The 17,668-nt window shown below is 40.1% G+C and overlaps 1 protein-coding gene across 1 annotated transcript in view; it reads left to right on the top strand.

Moving 5' to 3' along the window:
* The window catches only part of dock11 (dedicator of cytokinesis 11), an 87,926-nt gene that overhangs the window by 63,001 nt on the left and 7,257 nt on the right, over positions 1 to 17,668 (top strand). The window contains exons 45-53 of the mRNA XM_019350017.2: positions 212 to 269; positions 930 to 1,036; positions 5,702 to 5,824; positions 7,834 to 7,947; positions 9,882 to 10,028; positions 10,352 to 10,562; positions 11,096 to 11,286; positions 15,951 to 16,051; positions 16,151 to 16,289. Coding sequence (XP_019205562.1) covers positions 212 to 269; positions 930 to 1,036; positions 5,702 to 5,824; positions 7,834 to 7,947; positions 9,882 to 10,028; positions 10,352 to 10,562; positions 11,096 to 11,286; positions 15,951 to 16,051; positions 16,151 to 16,289 — 1,191 coding nt within the window. The remainder of the gene's footprint in view (positions 1 to 211; positions 270 to 929; positions 1,037 to 5,701; positions 5,825 to 7,833; positions 7,948 to 9,881; positions 10,029 to 10,351; positions 10,563 to 11,095; positions 11,287 to 15,950; positions 16,052 to 16,150; positions 16,290 to 17,668) is intronic.

The raw sequence follows: 17,668 nt of genomic DNA, 5'->3' as shown, positions 1-17,668 counted from the left end.
TGTGGCTGTAGTACCGCTGTAGATATCTGCCTGAATGACTGAACACAAAACGTCTTTAAATCCAGCCTCGAAAATCGTGTGTAATAATGTCATGTTGCTTGAAATATTATTGAGCAATTGCCAGCTGCATTTAAACAGTGTGCCCTGGTGTTAAAAAAGTTTTTTTTAGTGTGTTTGTTCTGTTCATGATGGCCTCTTCTTGTCTCCACAGGCTGCGATGTGTTATGTTCATGTAGCTGCGCTGGTTGCGGAATACCTGAACAGGAAAAGTAAGGTCCCCCACCCTTCTACACACAAGCAATGCTTTGATCCTTCTTGGCATTGTGTGCCTAGTGTAACTGATCTGCTCTCAACTCGTGAAGCAGCCGGCCTTTGCTGTGGACCTCCTGGTGATATACATGGCAGTTTGTTTGTGCATCGCTGTTGTTGCCATGTGCAAACACTCCACAGCACGGTGACAAGTCGCAAAAGCAAATTCTCACAATGCCGTACGTTATTTTGAAAGGTATCTTTATCTCATGCAAAACTGGCTGTAAGTCTCTGTAATCCGCTAAACAAATGTGTGGTGGATATGCTGACAACAGTTGGTAGACGACAAAGCTTATCTCTGAAAATTTGTTTGAGTTCTAGTCCAGAGGTAGCAACATGTATAAACTGTATCTACCTTTCACCGGGTAGATTAACTATCACCAGGCAGTTACAGCATGTGGGGAATCGAAGAATATCCACCTTTCATGTGTTTCATTTGGTTGTGGTTCACACCTATCTGGATTTTTGAGAATTCTCAGCGTCACAAAAACACCCGCCACACCTGTCGAGGGAAATAAATAAATAAATAAATAGAAATGTGTTTTGTAGCAATGTCCTAGTGGAGGTTTATGCGAAACATTTTTTGTTGTTCTCACTCATCTTTGCTGTTTGCTTACCAGAGTTGTTTCCCAGCGGCTTGGCAGCTTTCAAGAAAATCACCTTTAACATCGACGAGGAAGCTGCCATGAAGGAAGACGCCGGCATGCAGGATGTCTATTACACTGAGGTGTGGCACCTGTTCAGGAAAAATGCTTATTTAACATGCGCTGAAGAAATAGAAATCGGTCAGACAACGCGGTTAAACAATCATTTTACCTCAAATAAAACAGAAACAAAAATAAACGGCTTATTTGTCATTGAATTTTGTACTTGGATTTACGTTTTAACGGGGGAGGGGGGAGTGGTGGGGTTTGTATGCCCCCCACACCCCCATTGCCGAGCTTAAAAACTGGCACCTTTCGCACGTACGAGGACGCGCACATGCACACTCGTGCGCGCGCTCACTCATCCGAAAAAGTGGCACTTCCGGGTCATGCGGTCCCACCATCCACGCTCTGTCTTCTCCTAGCGGGGGTGCGTTTTACTTAGGTTCATCATCCGCTGTGTGCATTTTGGCTTTTCATGGTAAATTTATACAAACAGGAATTACTTTGTCTTTTTATCCTTACTTTGTCTTTTTATCCTAACACTATAGAAAGACTTGTTGTTAGACAGTAGAGCTGAAACGGCAAATTGTGTGTGTGCTACTGTGTGTGTGTGTGTGTGTGTGTGTGTGTGTGTGTGTGCTCACAGAAGGAAGGTCATGGCAGGAGCTTTTTTTGAATGCATTTCCAATCAGCTTTTTACAAGAAGTGTAGTTCATACATTGGAATAAATGTATTCTTTTCGATACTTTATAAGTATGAAACTAAAGATTTTGAGTTCATGCACATTGTGGAACAAGAATCTAAATCTTTGTGTCACAATGATTTCTATAAAACAGGTTGTTTATGGGGATAATGTGACAAATCTTTTGTGGGCCCTAATAATGATCAATGGTAATTGAAGAGGAAGCTTGAACCCAGGCTCTGGACATTTTCATGACAAGTGACAGCGCAGACATCTGCTAATGAGAGAACATGTTTTACCATCATAAAGACTGTGATATGAAGCATTGTTAAAGTGGCACTTCAGTAATGCTGATGGGAGAAAGAAGTGTTGACTCGTGTTTTTTAATAGATGACTTAAAACACTAAACTCTAATTTCAGGGGTTTATTTTAAGTTTACAGAATATAACATGTGGTAAGACGATGAGTTTTACTTCTCACTGTCCGTGTTATGTGTGTCCATTTATCATGTATGCTGCTTTGCTCTGTGGACTGTAAAATGTTTCATTATATTCATGAAACAAACCAGAATTTCACTGTTTGCATCTTTTACTGTTTTTCTGCTTTTGTTCACTCCAAGTTTGACAAAACCCACAGCTCAGTAACAACGTGGAGCAAGTGTATCTCAGTGTATTTAGCAGCTTTTTCCCTAAACAGTCAGCTGACTGAGAGAAATGCCTGTAGTCATCCACTTTTGTCACTGTGAACGTTGAAGGAGCTTTGTTCCACAGACACCTTATACTAGTGTTCCCTACACTTAATCCATCACTACTATGTTCTATTTAAATCCAGATTCCTTTTATAGCTTCCAATGAAATTTGTTAAACTGCTGCTTAATGGGACAGAAGTACACGTCACTCTTTACTAACACATTGTAGATAAGGATATTGCCGGACAACACAGCTAACAGCCTCACACAGTCTTTAGATTTTTGAAGTTTTGTGTGTGTGTAATGGTTTAGTCTCTCACATCTTACCCTTTTCTCCCCAGTATCACAACTGTATGATTCCCAAAGCATGGCTCAGTAAACAAACAAGGACTCTAAAGTCAGAACAGAAAGATACATTTGGAAGATTAATGACTGCGTTTTGTATAATGCGTAGTAAACTACCCCCTCTTCTTCTTCTCTGTGTTGTTCTTCGCGTGTGTGTGTGCCGTAGAAGTCAAATTATACATTAGCCACACTAACAGAAACATTTTTTAATTTCATTTAGAACTGAGATTTTAAGTTGTAAGCAGAAATCTGATGCCCAGCCAGAAGCATGCTTCCCCCACTTTCACAATGCTGAGGTGTCAAATCCACGACCCCCAACAGATGTTTTGTTACATGTGGGCGAGAAGGGCAAGCCACCCTTTACTTACACAGCCTCACACACTATATTTTTTTTAAAGTTGTGGTGTATAGTGGTTTAGCCACAGATGTAGCTTCCACTTTTGATAAAGATCATTCCATCTGCATATTTCTTAAGAAATGAAGCGTCTTTATTAAGCTCTTATTTATAAATGTTTACACAATACTTCTGTTTCCATCGGTTTGCATTTTAAACTCCCAAACTTTCAGGTTGTTATGGACGGCTTATATTTCTAACATTTTGTGATGTAAAAGTGAACCACGCGGCTTTTTTTTAAATTTTCTGTTTGATGGAATGACTTAAGACACGAGTTATTTAAACAATTATAAATGACAGTGTGATGACCATAGTATTTTACGTGGGTGAAATATGTGAAGGATAATGTTTCTCAATGTAAAATTGCAAAGAACTTTTGGATAGGATACAACATCTTGTAAACAGTTACCTCAGAACCTCCTCAGATCCTGTACTGTCAGATCTATGTGTGTAAGGTTAAACTTTCCACAGTAGTACACTTAAGTAAGTAACCAAACACATAAAGTCACCCTTACCAATAACCGGCTGTTCCTTGAAAAAAGTAGCACAAACTTGATAAAGATCCTTACTCTGGACGGCATTGCCTTGAGTCGTCTGTTGTAGTGATTTGGCACATTATAAGTAAAATTGAAGCACGCAATCCCGTCGCACAACATCAACATTTATTTATATACAAAAAAATATGCTTTTTACATAAAAGAATTGTAACTTTACAATTCATCACCGATGGGTACATAGGGTAAGTCCTCATCCTTATCCCATAGTGATTCGGGTAATTCCTCAGGGTCTTGGAAGGGTGGCCATATTTTTTTTAATGCGCTAAATGTAAGATACATGTTTGAAAAAGGATACATGTTTTTAAAAGATGTGGTAAAATGCAGATTATGCTTCATTTCTTAAGAAATATGCAATATACTTATCTACAATGTGTTAGTAAAGAGTGACGTGTACTTCTGTCCCATTAAGCAGCAGTTTAACAAATTTCATTGGAAGCTATAAAAGGAATCTGGATTTAAATAGAACATAGTAGTGATGGATTAAGTGTAGGGAACACTAGTATAAGGTGTCTGTGGAACAAAGCTCCTTCAACGTTCACAGTGACAAAAGTGGATGACTACAGGCATTTCTCTCAGTCAGCTGACTGTTTAGGGAAAAAGCTGCTAAATACACTGAGATACACTTGCTCCACGTTGTTACTGAGCTGTGGGTTTTGTCAAACTTGGAGTGAACAAAAGCAGAAAAACAGTAAAAGATGCAAACAGTGAAATTCTGGTTTGTTTCATGAATACAATGAAACATTTTACAGTCCACAGAGCAAAGCAGCATACATGATAAATGGACACACATAACACGGACAGTGAGAAGTAAAACTCATCGTCTTACCACATGTTATATTCTGTAAACTTAAAATAAACCCCTGAAATTAGAGTTTAGTGTTTTAAGTCATCTATTAAAAAACACGAGTCAACACTTCTTTCTCCCATCAGCATTACTGAAGTGCCACTTTAACAATGCTTCATATCACAGTCTTTATGATGGTAAAACATGTTCTCTCATTAGCAGATGTCTGCGCTGTCACTTGTCATGAAAATGTCCAGAGCCTGGGTTCAAGCTTCCTCTTCAATTACCATTGATCATTATTAGGGCCCACAAAAGATTTGTCACATTATCCCCATAAACAACCTGTTTTTATAGAAATCATTGTGACACAAAGATTTAGATTCTTGTTCCACAATGTGCATGAACTCAAAATCTTTAGTTTCATACTTATAAAGTATCGAAAAGAATAGAAAAAGTCAATGCGTACTTTGTCCAAAAAATTAGAAATTTAGACGGTCAAATACACAAACTAACGTGCAGGTGTCAGGCTCAAGGAAGGAGTTTGCTGGCTCTTATCAACCTTTATCCCTCCTCCCCCACCCTCAGAAACAGACAAAAAAGCAGTTCATCTCCCCATTTCTTGAGATACACGGCGTCTTAAAGTCTGAAACAGTCAACAAAGCGCAGTTGTTAAAAACAATGTGACAATGCAACACGGTTGGGCAGTCGCTTAACTAACTGTAGAAAATCTGCTTGTAAAACACACACACACACACACACACACACACACACACACACACACACACAATTTGCCGTTTCAGCTCTACTGTCTAACAACAAGTCTTTCTATAGTGTTAGGATAAAAAGACAAAGTAATTCCTGTTTGTATAAATTTACCATGAGAAGCCAAAATGCACACAGCGGATGATGAACCTAATTAAAATGCACCCCCGCTAGGAGAAGACAGAGCGCGCATGGTGGGACCGCATGGCCCGGAAGTGCCACTTTTTCGGATAAGTGAACGCTCGTACGTGCGAAAGGTGCCAGTTTTTAAGCTCCGCAATGGGGGTGAGGGGGGCACAACACTGGCTTTGAGAGTGAACCATCTAGGAAACATTTGGTGCGACGGGGGAGGAGCCTAATTGGCTTGTTTTAGACAGAGAATGAAGTGAGGGGCTGCCCCAAGGCTCAGTACAAACTGTAAATCATGCAAAGCTACTCTACCAGAGTCCACAAATAAAACAGGAAATGAGCGTAATGGGTCCCTTTTTATGAATCAGTGTTAACATTTTAAGGACATTTCTTTTTTTGTTTAGGAAGTGTTGGTGGAACACCTCGAGGTCTGCGTGGACGCGCTGTGGAAAGCTGAGCGCTACGAACTCATCACACACATTGCCAAACTCGTTATCCCCATTTATGAGAAGCGCCACGAATATGAGGTAGCGTGACATCGTCCTTACACACATCCATCGTGCATAAAACCATGTTTCTGTGAGTGTCAGGAAATGGCCTGTATTTACTAGAGATGGCACGATACCACTTTTTAAGGTCCGATACCGATACGTAATATCGGATCGGTCCATCTCTAGCATTTACAGAAGTGTCCTCTTTCACATGAAGTTCTCATTAACTTTACCTCCTTAGCGGGATGTCATTTCATCCCTTCACAGTGCATATTTTCACTTTGCGCACCTTCTCACCCTGTAAGAATTCGGGGATGGTGACTATCCCAGTTTGACAAAAGCAGCTTCAGTGGATTCGGAGGGTTATTCTGTGAGTCAGAGTTTGCTGAGTCATGAAAGTGGCTCTCTCTGAAGACATGACCTGATACGGAGAGTTTCAGTTTAAAATCAGCTAGACGTGACACCTTTTCAACAGTGTGTTTTAAGTGTGATATCAGCTATCCGCTGGGGGAATGCATTTATAGCAATGCAAAGTGTGCATCGCAGGGTTACTGGAACTTGCGTGTAATCATTTAATGATGCAGAAAATGCCTAAATGTTGTTATAGGTTATTCTAATCTGCTGTTAAGGAATTGCAGCTGCTAGAACTTAGAAGACATACCAAGGATACGTGTTTAATCCAAAAGTCATTTCACTTTGATCTGATGAAAGTAATCGCCACGCCTCCTTTTTTATTGGTGACCTTTAATCTCTGATCAGAAACAAATATCAGGGCACTGATAATAAACTCGAGCTTCGGCTCCGCAGTGATTTACACGTTTGCCACAGTTTTAGGTGACACAGATCTCTTCGGGGTCGTGGCAGGAAGAGAATCTGGCATAAAAATCTAAAAAACTCCTGCCAGATCAAACAAGTGGCAGCTACCTGCTGTGATGGCCCCTTGTGACTAAGAAAGCTGCCATAAATAACTATAACAAAAAGAAACTTTGAAATTTATTTTAAATCTCATGTTTAACAATTTCTTGCTGCGTTAACCTCTTGTCTTGTTTGCAACAGTGTTGCATTTCACTGTTATATTTATCTTCTATATCGATTTTTACCACCAGTTCGTCATCATCATCTGATAACGTCTCTGACTGGAGCAGGCAGCACTAATAGGGCTCATTTTGTGCAGAAGAAGAGTCATATGATGCATGAAACATCTCCTTTTATTTCAGTGCGCACCAGCCTGAAGCAGTGAAGGGTAGAGGCCTTTAAAAGCGCCGACTGTGAACACTCGCCAAAACGTTCCTGTGTGCTTACAGACTTAAAGAAAAACAATAAAAAAATGCAGGAAGCATCTTGAGTTTGAAATCAGAGATGTCAGCATTGCAATCCTGAGGAGCCACTGGCACTGCTGTTTGTGTTAGATTATAAGTTTGGGCATTTCATCCCACTCTTTTCTTTTTTTTAAATACCCGCTTAACCTGTTCTGTCATATCAGCCTTTACTGTGCCTCCACTGTAACATGTTGTAACAGCATTGAAAAACAGCATGAACCAAATGTCAAAATGACAATGTGTGCAGTGCGTTGGCTCCTGCACTGGATGTGTGTGTGGCTCAGAAATAGCAATGCCTTCTTGGCGCCGTCAGGCTACTGGGGGCTGTGCTGGAACAAGTCTGATCCACAGACGTTCCAGCACTTAAACTACATCAGGGATGACTGGCTAACCAAATACAACAGGACACCTTGACTGGTGTCCAGAGTCCACGCCCAAGGAGGTCACGGGTGGCACCACACGATGTAGCAGTGACATGTTTGGCAGGGCTGGTCATAATATTTTGGTTTGTCTTGATATACAGAATTGCTTCTTTGAGCCGTGGGTTTGCAGTTTTGGTTTTTTTTGTGTATACAAAAACAAATAGACTTTAATTCGTGTGTGTTTTGCCGAGTTGCATAACTCAAATTCCTGTGCCGGCTTTGTGTGTACGGCCCACTTGCTGCGATAAACAAACAATCGCTAACAACAGGCAAACTCTGATGGCATCTGTTCTACTTTTTCCAGAAACTAAGCCGACTGTACGAAACTCTGCACAGAGCGTACAATAAGATCATGGAGGTGATCCAGTCGGGCCGCAGGCTGCTCGGGACCTACTTCAGAGTGGCCTTTTATGGACAGGTGAGGTCAACAAGCAGCTTCTGAAAGCACCCACACACTCACGAAGACTGTGTGAAATGTAAATGTTGAGTGTATACGGGGCCTGGTGATGATTCAAACAATATAAATAACAGTATTAATAGTCTTGTCACATTATAGTAAAACATGCTTTGCTCGCTTACAAAGAGATGAAGAGTCGTCTCTAGTTTCTGTGGTAGTTTCATGTTAATGGAGAGAGACAGAATATCAACCAAAATAACAGAAAAAACACATTACATAAAAGTTACAAATTGATTTGCATGTCACTGAAGGAAATAAACATGTGATCTCCTGCAACACATAATTCTGGCTCCCACTGCAGATTGGCTGTGTGCCCGCAGGTTGCAATCAGTCACTCATTCAATCAGTCAGTCAGTTACAGATGCTCCGGATCGCACATAGTAATGTGTCTCTTCCAGTCTAACCTCTCCACCACCTTGGGCAAGACCAAAGGTGTCTCAAAGGACATCAGGGACACGACTGTAGAATAAAATACTGACATCTAAATTAATTTCTAACTTCTTTAGTTGATATTCTGTCTCTCTCCTTTAAAATAAAACTACCATAAAAATTAGCGACTGTTCATTTCTTTGTAAATGAGCAAACTTGCAATTTAGGCAGGGATCAAATAATTATTTCCCCCACTGGGAGTCCTCAGACTTACGTGTTAAAGACCCGGAATATTAAAACTTTGCTATTTTTGGTCTTTCTCGCCTGTTAGGTTTATTAGTGGCTACTTCTGGCTTCTTTACATGTTTAAGCTCACAGCTATGTTATCTTTGGCTGGGAAGCCAATGATGGATCAGATATTTTTTTCTTTCTGTTGTCTTCTGTTCTGACACCATCCCAGTTGGGTTAGATAGATAAAGCTTCCTTATATTACCAAAAGTGTCCATGTTATGCTTTTCTCTATTAGGCAAAAGAAGAGTTCTTTCATGTGTCAGAGGTTTCAAATATCTATTTACTCAAACTACAAAAGCAGGCAGTTAGCAGGAAAAGGGAGCACGCCTGCTAATTTGTCCATGCTCATGTTCAGGAGAGCAAACAGGAAGAAATTACAAGCTGTACAAATCTCTTTGATGGACATTTCAGCATTGCAGTTATATAAATATAAAGCAGGATGTTCCTTGTTTTTTATTTGAATGAAGGTGTCATGTTCCAGCCAGTCCATGTAAGGAAAAAGACGTCGTGCTTTTGAACGTAAAGGGAAATAAATTGTTCGATGTGGGATAATTAGGCCTTGAAACGCTTCTCCTTATTTCTACGGGAAGTCAGACATTATTATGTGTTAACTTTTCTGGGAAAATGTCTCAAATTCAGAGTTTAACCCCGGTCTGCGTACTACTAAGCTAAGTGTTCTGCATCAGACAGTTTGTTCCCTCTTGGCTTTATATGATGTCTTTAATATGGCGATCTATTGGACACAGCGCTAACTGTGAGCAAAGAAGCCCCACCCTCCTGCTGCCTAGTCTTTCTGTTTATGTGGGGACAGCCAATCAGCCAATCAGAAATTTGGCTTGAAGGAAGAAGAACCAAAAAGTACTTTGTCAGAAGAATAAATGAGGCCAAGTCGAAGGTAACTGAGGATTATTTAGAACCGTGAATCAGTTTCTCAGCTTTGCTTTGTGTGATTCAAAGCTGTGAGTAAAACCATTCACCTATACAATCTTGAATTATAACGGTTAGAGAGTGACTAAAGGCAAGATTTGAGGAAGTTTGAGGAAATTGCAAAATAAAGCAAACACCTACAATGTGATGCCCTTCAGTGTGCGATGTGGTCTCTGACTGCATCTTTTATGATGATATAATAATCAATAAGAACCTTTGTATTGAAGAAAAAGTTGAAAATTTAGCACCAAGCAGTTTTGCAATGTTTTTTTAAGCTTTTTTCCAATGAAAATGTGTATTTTGAACAGGGCTTCTTTGAGGAGGAGGACGGGAAGGAGTACATTTACAAAGAACCCAAACTGACAGGCCTGTCCGAAATCTCCCAGCGGCTGCTGACGCTCTACGGGGAAAAGTTTGGGCCAGAAAATGTCAAGATGATTCAAGACTCAAATAAGGTGCAGTAGATAAATGGAGGAAGGAAAGGGTGGGAAACGGCTGGAATAAATACTCGTGATATGTGGTTTTTTACTTTAATTGGCAGGCTGCTGTATATGTGGAAAGCAGATGCCACACTCTGGTGTTTACTCAGAAAATATAATTTGTCCAACACAATGTTGGGAAGAGATCAGTTTCCACTCCGTGGTTTTTCAATGAAGTCCCAGTTGGTGGTTTTAAAGGCTGTTTCTTTGACTGCTTTTGATTTCAGAAGATTTTAGTGAGTTATCTATCTAGCTTCTGGATGACTTTCTCATTTCACTTGCTGACTGCTTGCCTGCAGGTCAACCCCAAAGACCTTGACCCCAAGTTTGCCTACATCCAAGTGACCTTTGTCAAGCCGTACTTCGAGGAGAAGGAAGCGCCAGAGAAGAAGACGGACTTTGAGAAGTGCCACAACATCAGCCGCTTTGTGTTCGAGACACCGTACACGCTGTCGGGGAAGAAGCACGGCGGGGTGGAGGAGCAGTGCAAGAGGAGGACCGTCCTCATAAGTACATAGAACACGTTTAGAAAGCAAACATGAGAAGAACGTTTCGCATGTGGATACGCCACATTAGTAACACATTCTTCCTCGTTACCACCGTTGCACATTTCAAAGGCAAAAAAAATCCTAATCCTATAAAAGTCCTAGTAGCAGTGTGCAAAAACATGGTTCCTTTGTCTTTTTGTAGATGCACGTCTACCTACTAAATTATCAATAAATACTGAACTGTATTAACAGCTGGTTACTGTAGCAACTGACAGCTGGACATTAGTCTCCTCTGAGCAGTGAAGAACACCTTTTATTTATCTATTTATCTATTTCTCTTTATGTATGCTGAATGCATGTGTCTCTCATTGTTTGCGCACACAAAAGTTCATATGTCCATGGTTGCTCAGGCATGTCAGACAACAAGAATTCACCTGAAGATCACCCCTATAACATGTCACTTACTGTCTCTTTTTTGTTGATTTTTCTTTCATTGTTTGTTGTATCTGCCACGTAACATGACCTAACAAGTTCTGCCTGCACTCTTATCTTTAGCTGCCAACACTTTCCCATATGTGAAGAAGCGGGTGGAGGTGGTGGCTGAGAAGCAGGTGGAGCTTAAGCCGGTAGATGTGGCCATAGATGAGATGAAGGCACGGACAGCAGAGCTGACTAAACTCTGCTCCAGCCAGGAAGTGGACATGATCCAGCTGCAGCTCAAATTGCAGGGTTGCGTCTCTGTGCAGGTAAAGGCGAAAAAACCCCAAAAACCGAAATGTCAACTTTCTCAGATGTGCTGCACAGCCGATCACTCACTTTTATTATTAGTTTTACACTTAGTTTTTCTGTGAAGAGTGAAACGATAAGAGCTAGCTTCTGAGCTCAATCAAATTAACACAGAGAAATCTCGTGAATTCCATTTGGGGAGTTTAATAAGTGAACGCCGGCAATGTCCACAAAGATGAGAATGATGTGGCATAGATACATTTATGTGAAACTCTGCTTGTGTCCAAGGTATATGTTTACCATCTACACCCATCTTAACTAATAAAAAGTTCCAGTACAAGACAGTGCTACTCATCACATTGTATCTCGAGCTACTGAAAGTACACACCACATAAGGAGGGGAGAGGAATTGTTTTGAATTTCACAGACTTTCTTTAATTTTGGAGAAAGGTAATTCTAAAATCCATGTTTTAGTTTGCAGATTACCAGTGTTGGTCAAGTTACTTAAAAAAAGGTAATTAGCTACCAATTGCTGATTACTTCTCCAAGAAAGTAATCTTGTTACTTTACTGATGACTTATTTTCAAAAGTAATTAGTTACCTTATTACTGAGTTGCTTTTTAAAAACATGATACACAACCTGAAAACATAAAAAAGCCATACACCTTTCAGCCCAACTCTATTTTTTCTGCATAATCCATCATATAAAATTGAATGAAATGAAAAAGTGTCTTTTTAAAACTTGTTTTATTAGTTTTAATCATTTAATTTTATGCACATTGCATCAAGCAGAAATTAAATTATATGCAACAGCCGCTGACTGGAAGAAATGTCTTTAACATTTAAACCTATTTTCTGTATATTCCAGCATATAAAATAAAATAATGTTTAGTGTTTACACTCACTCTTTCAAATAGATGCAAGTAAAACAGAGCAGAGAATAAATGAAATCAAAGATTCAACGGCACTAAGTCCTGTCGCTCTTAAATCTATTTTCACCTGTTCAGCAGGAGTGGAGCAGGTGGAGGTTTGCCCAGTGTCGCAGCGGTCATGTCAGTGGGTGGATCCGGGGGTTTCACATTCCCGTGGCAGCATGCTCGGTGTTTGCTCAGATTTGAAGTTAACAGGGTTCGTACGGGTGCTTGAAATCCTTGAAAATGCTTGAATTTTAATATTGTCTTTTCAAGGTTTGAAAAGTGCTTGAATTTGACCTTGAAAAAGGCGTATGAACCCTGAGTTAATCTTTTTGCTGTAGAAAGAAGTTTTCTTTCCACGCAGATGTTTTTGTCACTTTTTAACAAATCAAACTCAAAGTAATGTGAGTACTTCCACGCTTTAAACACTGCATGGCCGCACTCTCTCCCGCACGCCATATAATCCATTGTTGATCTGCAAACGTCTGTTGCTGCCACGGACGTTGCACGCTTGTTCATCATTGTCATGAGACACTCTCGCAAACAAAATCACAGTTTAGTAACACGGCGTGCTTACGAGATCATAACAGTAGTCGAATTACTTTTTTGCAATAGCAATCCCTTACTTTACTCGTTACTTGAAAAAAGTAATCGGATTACAGTAACACCTGTCTCTGCAGATTACTCACTACCTCATCATCTGCTCATTCCGATTTGCTAATTTGTGCTGCTTTTTTTCTATTGTGTGGGTTATTATCTGAATGAAATACTTTGTATTCGTATTTATAAATTAGTGCCGGTCTATGGCATTTCTTGCACACACCCACTAAAATAGTATTTATAACTTATTAAGCATATCTTCTTTCGGGGGTGAATCCTCAGTTGACTGGCCATAGGTACCTCCAGATCAGTTGAGATAACAGGACTTACGCATGAATATGAGTATAGATACTTCAGTTTTCTGTCTTTAGTTCACTCGTATTAGCATTTCTTTCTTTCACACGATGATGAGTTATAAGTGTCATTCTCGTGTAAAAATGCCGATGGAGGAAACCCGACCCTGCTCTGTTTGTTTTAGTCATACGAAGCACAGGATGAAAACATGCAGTTATCTGGGAAATCCTCACTGACTCAGTAGTTACAAAGTAACAGCACTGCTCCATGGCTGAATTCCCTCAGATGTACTGTGGCAGTCATTGGACACTTGTCTCTGTCAGTAATAAGGCTGTAAATCTAAGGATGACTCAGAGCTCTTGCTTGGAATAGATTAACTGACAGCCACGCAAAAGACGTGCTAAATTGAAAGTCTGATCATTTTCCTGGCTTTGTTTTTGGTTTTTTTGTCTTATTTTTTACAGTCATCCAGTGGGCATTACCCTTGAACCAGGCTGTGCTGGCAATGTGTCTGAAACCCCTGTTTTACTGTCTTTAGGTATTTCTCTCATTGCTGCAGTCGTTGAAGTTTTCAGTCTTGTAGATCACCAAAGGAAATTCAAAGGACTGATTCCAGAAACTCCCTCCAGCTTGCTCCTTTTATGTTTTGCAGTTTAACTATTACTTATTAAATTAAATATTACAGTTTTTACCAGACATTAAACACACATTTCCTGAAGCCATTCGCACTAAACAAACATTTCCCGAAGCTTATTGTCTGTACATTCAGCTAACATTTTTAAAGAAGTCAGACTTTGCCCTCAGCGAAGGCGCACAGGTCTTTTGAAACCTTCTTAGAAATCACGTTTACAGAAATGAAAAACCTACAAAAAAGTATTATTAGACATATATGGTTCCATATTGCAAATGTAATTACTGTGCAAATACAGTGTGTCATTGTGTCTTGTGCGATCTCTGGACGCGGCCACAATTTTTATTAACACCACATAGAATGTGTGGCCTGGTCAGGCAGTCTGCCAGCTCTAACCTTGGATGTCCCTCCAGCCTTGGTTTGCATCTATGGATACTTCCCACAACCTCCCTAATGGAATTAAAGCGGTTTCCTTTTGTGTGGGAGTTTCTGTCATAACACTCCCAGTATTATGCTGAGAATAGATCCCCTGTTTACAAATGTGCAGTTTTTGATGACGAGAACAGGCTGGCGCTGCTCCAGTTCCTCTTCCTGTTAAAGTCACCTGAAGTAAGACTTCAAACAGATGTGCTTGTGCAGTATGGACCCAAAGATGGATGGCAAACGATAGACGCAATAGTCCAGCTCGAATGTTTACAACAGTTGTCGTTGTTGTGGTTTTCTTTAAAGCTCTTTTGCAGGGCTGAACAGTTTTGGCCAAAACTTTTAGAAGAAATAAGGTGTTCATCTGCCCGACCGGAGTGCACCTCCTAAAAACAAGTACAACATTCATCGTACCTGCGTGATGGATGGGACTTAAATTCATAGCTCTGAGGTGCCTCTCCATTTGCCCTGTGACATTTCGCATTTTGGTTGTTTCTGCCCGTGGGGGGGGTAACGTGTCTTTTTTCCAGTAAGCTGACAATTCCTGAAACTTCTGTTACTCGCTGTGATTGGTGGAAAGTTATCTCTGGCCACATGGAATGAGATTGCGCACAGGCTCACTTTCATGAACATCTGACTCGATGTTGGACAGTTCACGTTAGCGACCTCCACGCTGCTTTTCTTTTCTTCGTGCATTCTTAGTCTGCCGTGTACTTCCAGGCGGTTGAATGAGCTGAAGTGCTTTGTAGTGCAGACACAGTCCTGTAGCACTCTTTGCTTATGATTTGTTCTTGTGGAACATCAAAGAACTTCTAAGCATTTGAACTTTGTTGCGTTGCTCATCCAGATGATTCAAGATAACTTTAACGCTACACAGTGGAGGGAACACAGACTGTTGCATGCGAGCACGTTTTCAGGTGGCGATTGAGGGAGCGCTTGATTTGCTTTTGCTTTGCATTCTGTTGGTGCCTCACGCATTTTCAATATCGCTCGATCGCGTTCGCTTAATTGTGGGAAGATTAATTGTGCAGCCCTGCTCTTATGGATTATTTGTCCTCATAAACACGCAGCAATAATTCTGAGTAAAACGCGGCTGAAACACATAAAATCAAAGATTTATTTATTAAAATAACAAATCATTAAGACAATTGTGCCTGAGATAAACTGGAGGTATACAGAAGTAAATTTCATTTGACCAGATTCCATTGCTAATTTTATGTAACAAATTTACATGTAATCGGATTACTTTAAGTCAACATTTTGGGTATAAATAGTTTTTTTGAGCGCAACCTTTCTGGTGTCTTGTAATAATCTGCTTCACCAGATTTGATGAGTAACTTTCTCGTTTGCACTTCACGAGAAAGTGTGTTCAGATGATAATCAGTGAAATGTGTTTGTTGTTGTGTGTTTATTTTATGACTCACTTGGGCAGAGTGCCGAGTGTTAACTGTGTGTTTTTTTTATTATTAAATAAGTCCCCGTAAAAAACGAGTACAGAGCTGTTTCAATGCTGTTTATAGTTAGAAAATACAGACGTTCTTTACACATGTCACATGCAGACAGTCATAAAGTCTCTTGTATTCCCAGCAATCCACCCACCACGTTTGACGCAGATTGGATGAAAGATTGTTAAAGTAGATGAACAGACTGACAGATAGTTGTTGAGTTATTAGTAAGAAGCTTTAAATTTGTTTAGAAGCTATAGTGGTGAAACACGCTGGGGGCTGCTGAGAAAGTGAGTGGTGTGTACCAACTGTTATCTGCGTGCACTGATCAGTGAAGAAGAAGAATGCGTTACATTTTGAGGCTTGTTTTTCTGCAGGTGAATGCAGGCCCCATGGCGTATGCCAGAGCATTCCTGGATGACAGTAAATCCAACCAGTCCGGCAACAAGAAAGTAAAGGAGCTCAAGGATGTTTTCAGGTATATGTCTGCTTTATGAGTAGAAAAAAATCACAAGGGGCTTATTGGCTTACCCCAACTTTAACTTGTTCACATAATGTCTTTCGCTTCTGATTCCAGACGTTTTGTCGAGGCTTGCAGCATGGCGCTGGACATAAACGAGCGCTTGATCAAAGAGGACCAGTTTGAGTATCATGAGGGCCTGAAAACCAATTTCAAAGAAATGGTAAAAGAGCTGTCGGACATCATCCACGAGCAGGTAATTTTATTTCCCCGAGTGCAATTCATACAGCATTTGTCCATGTCGGGAGTGGGAAAATCCCACAGTGCATTAATTTAACCTTTATATTTTGTTCCGCTTTAAAGAGGTGTGTGGCAGAGAGGTTCCTGCATGGCAAATCAACATGTAGTCCACTAAAAATGTATTTTTCCGCTTGCGGTGCACACAGGTGCAATCAAAATGACCACACTCATAAAAAGGTTTGAAGAGAAAAGTACCTCATTTAAATTTCGCTACAATCCCCTTTTAAGGCCATTGAATGGTTCAGAAATGCACCACTTCCAGCTCTATTGCCACATCTAGATCCTGCCCTGATAGTCCTGTTCTGACCGCCTACAGAAGCACTTTGTTGACACGCTCTGGTCTACCGTTTTAAAACCGACTTAAAACCACTATCTTGAAACTTGAATATCGCTTTTGGGAAGCAGAACAAATTCACATTTGGTAAGTGAGATCTGGTGGTGAGCCACAACTCACTATCATATCCAGATACAACAATGTGTTCACAATGGCCTTTGTGCTAAATGTTCTCCCTGTGATGCATCAGGGCACTGCACTACCATTTGATGTTGACTTTCTTACAAATTCATGGCAAACAGCCCCATAATATCATAGGAAGCAAAGGCACTCATGAGCCTTTTGAACCTTCCCAGCAAACATTGTACGTCGGATAGACGTGCAGATCATGTCTGTATCTGGTCCGTCGGTCCATGACCAATTCTAGAAGTCTATACGACGTCCAAACAAGGTCCACAAATTGGACATCCTACCATGACCCAACTTGGACTGGGTAATTTTTTTGGACATCATGTGGATGTCTATGACAGGGGCAGGAAATTCACATGATTAATAAATGTAATTTCTTTTTATTTACAAACATCAACATTGTTGTTATCAACAGGATACCATGAACACAGATTATTTATAAACAAACATGATTATTATGTGTTAGCCTATTGATTTATTCAGTACATGTGGGTTGGTTTTATCGTTGTTGTTGTTTTTAATTTTAATTTTCCTTGTTTGTAACCAGTTTAAAAGTTTCATCAGTTATTTTTTAAATATTAAAAATATTGAAATCTATGTTAAAATATAAATGAATAATAATTAAAGTATTTAGAACAATGTTGGAATTCATTTCAATAGGAGTACAGTGTGTTTAACAAGTTCAAAAGTGCATTTGCATCATATATAGTTCGTTTTTATTTTAGTGAGGTTGGTATCCTGTCTTATTGTAAAGAGCCTTGTCAGAGGAAGTGAGTGCGTGTGTGATCGGTAGTAGGACTGGGAGGAGTTTCGATGGAAAGTCCGAGAAGTTCGTGCGAGTGTGTGTATATGAACTGGACTATCTGCTCGAC

This window comes from Oreochromis niloticus, linkage group LG3, assembly GCF_001858045.2.
Source record: "Oreochromis niloticus isolate F11D_XX linkage group LG3, O_niloticus_UMD_NMBU, whole genome shotgun sequence".
Classification (NCBI taxonomy): Eukaryota; Metazoa; Chordata; class Actinopteri; order Cichliformes; family Cichlidae; genus Oreochromis; species Oreochromis niloticus.
The sequence above is the reverse complement of the archived record's forward strand: the minus strand, read 5'-3'. Positions and strand labels throughout refer to the sequence as shown.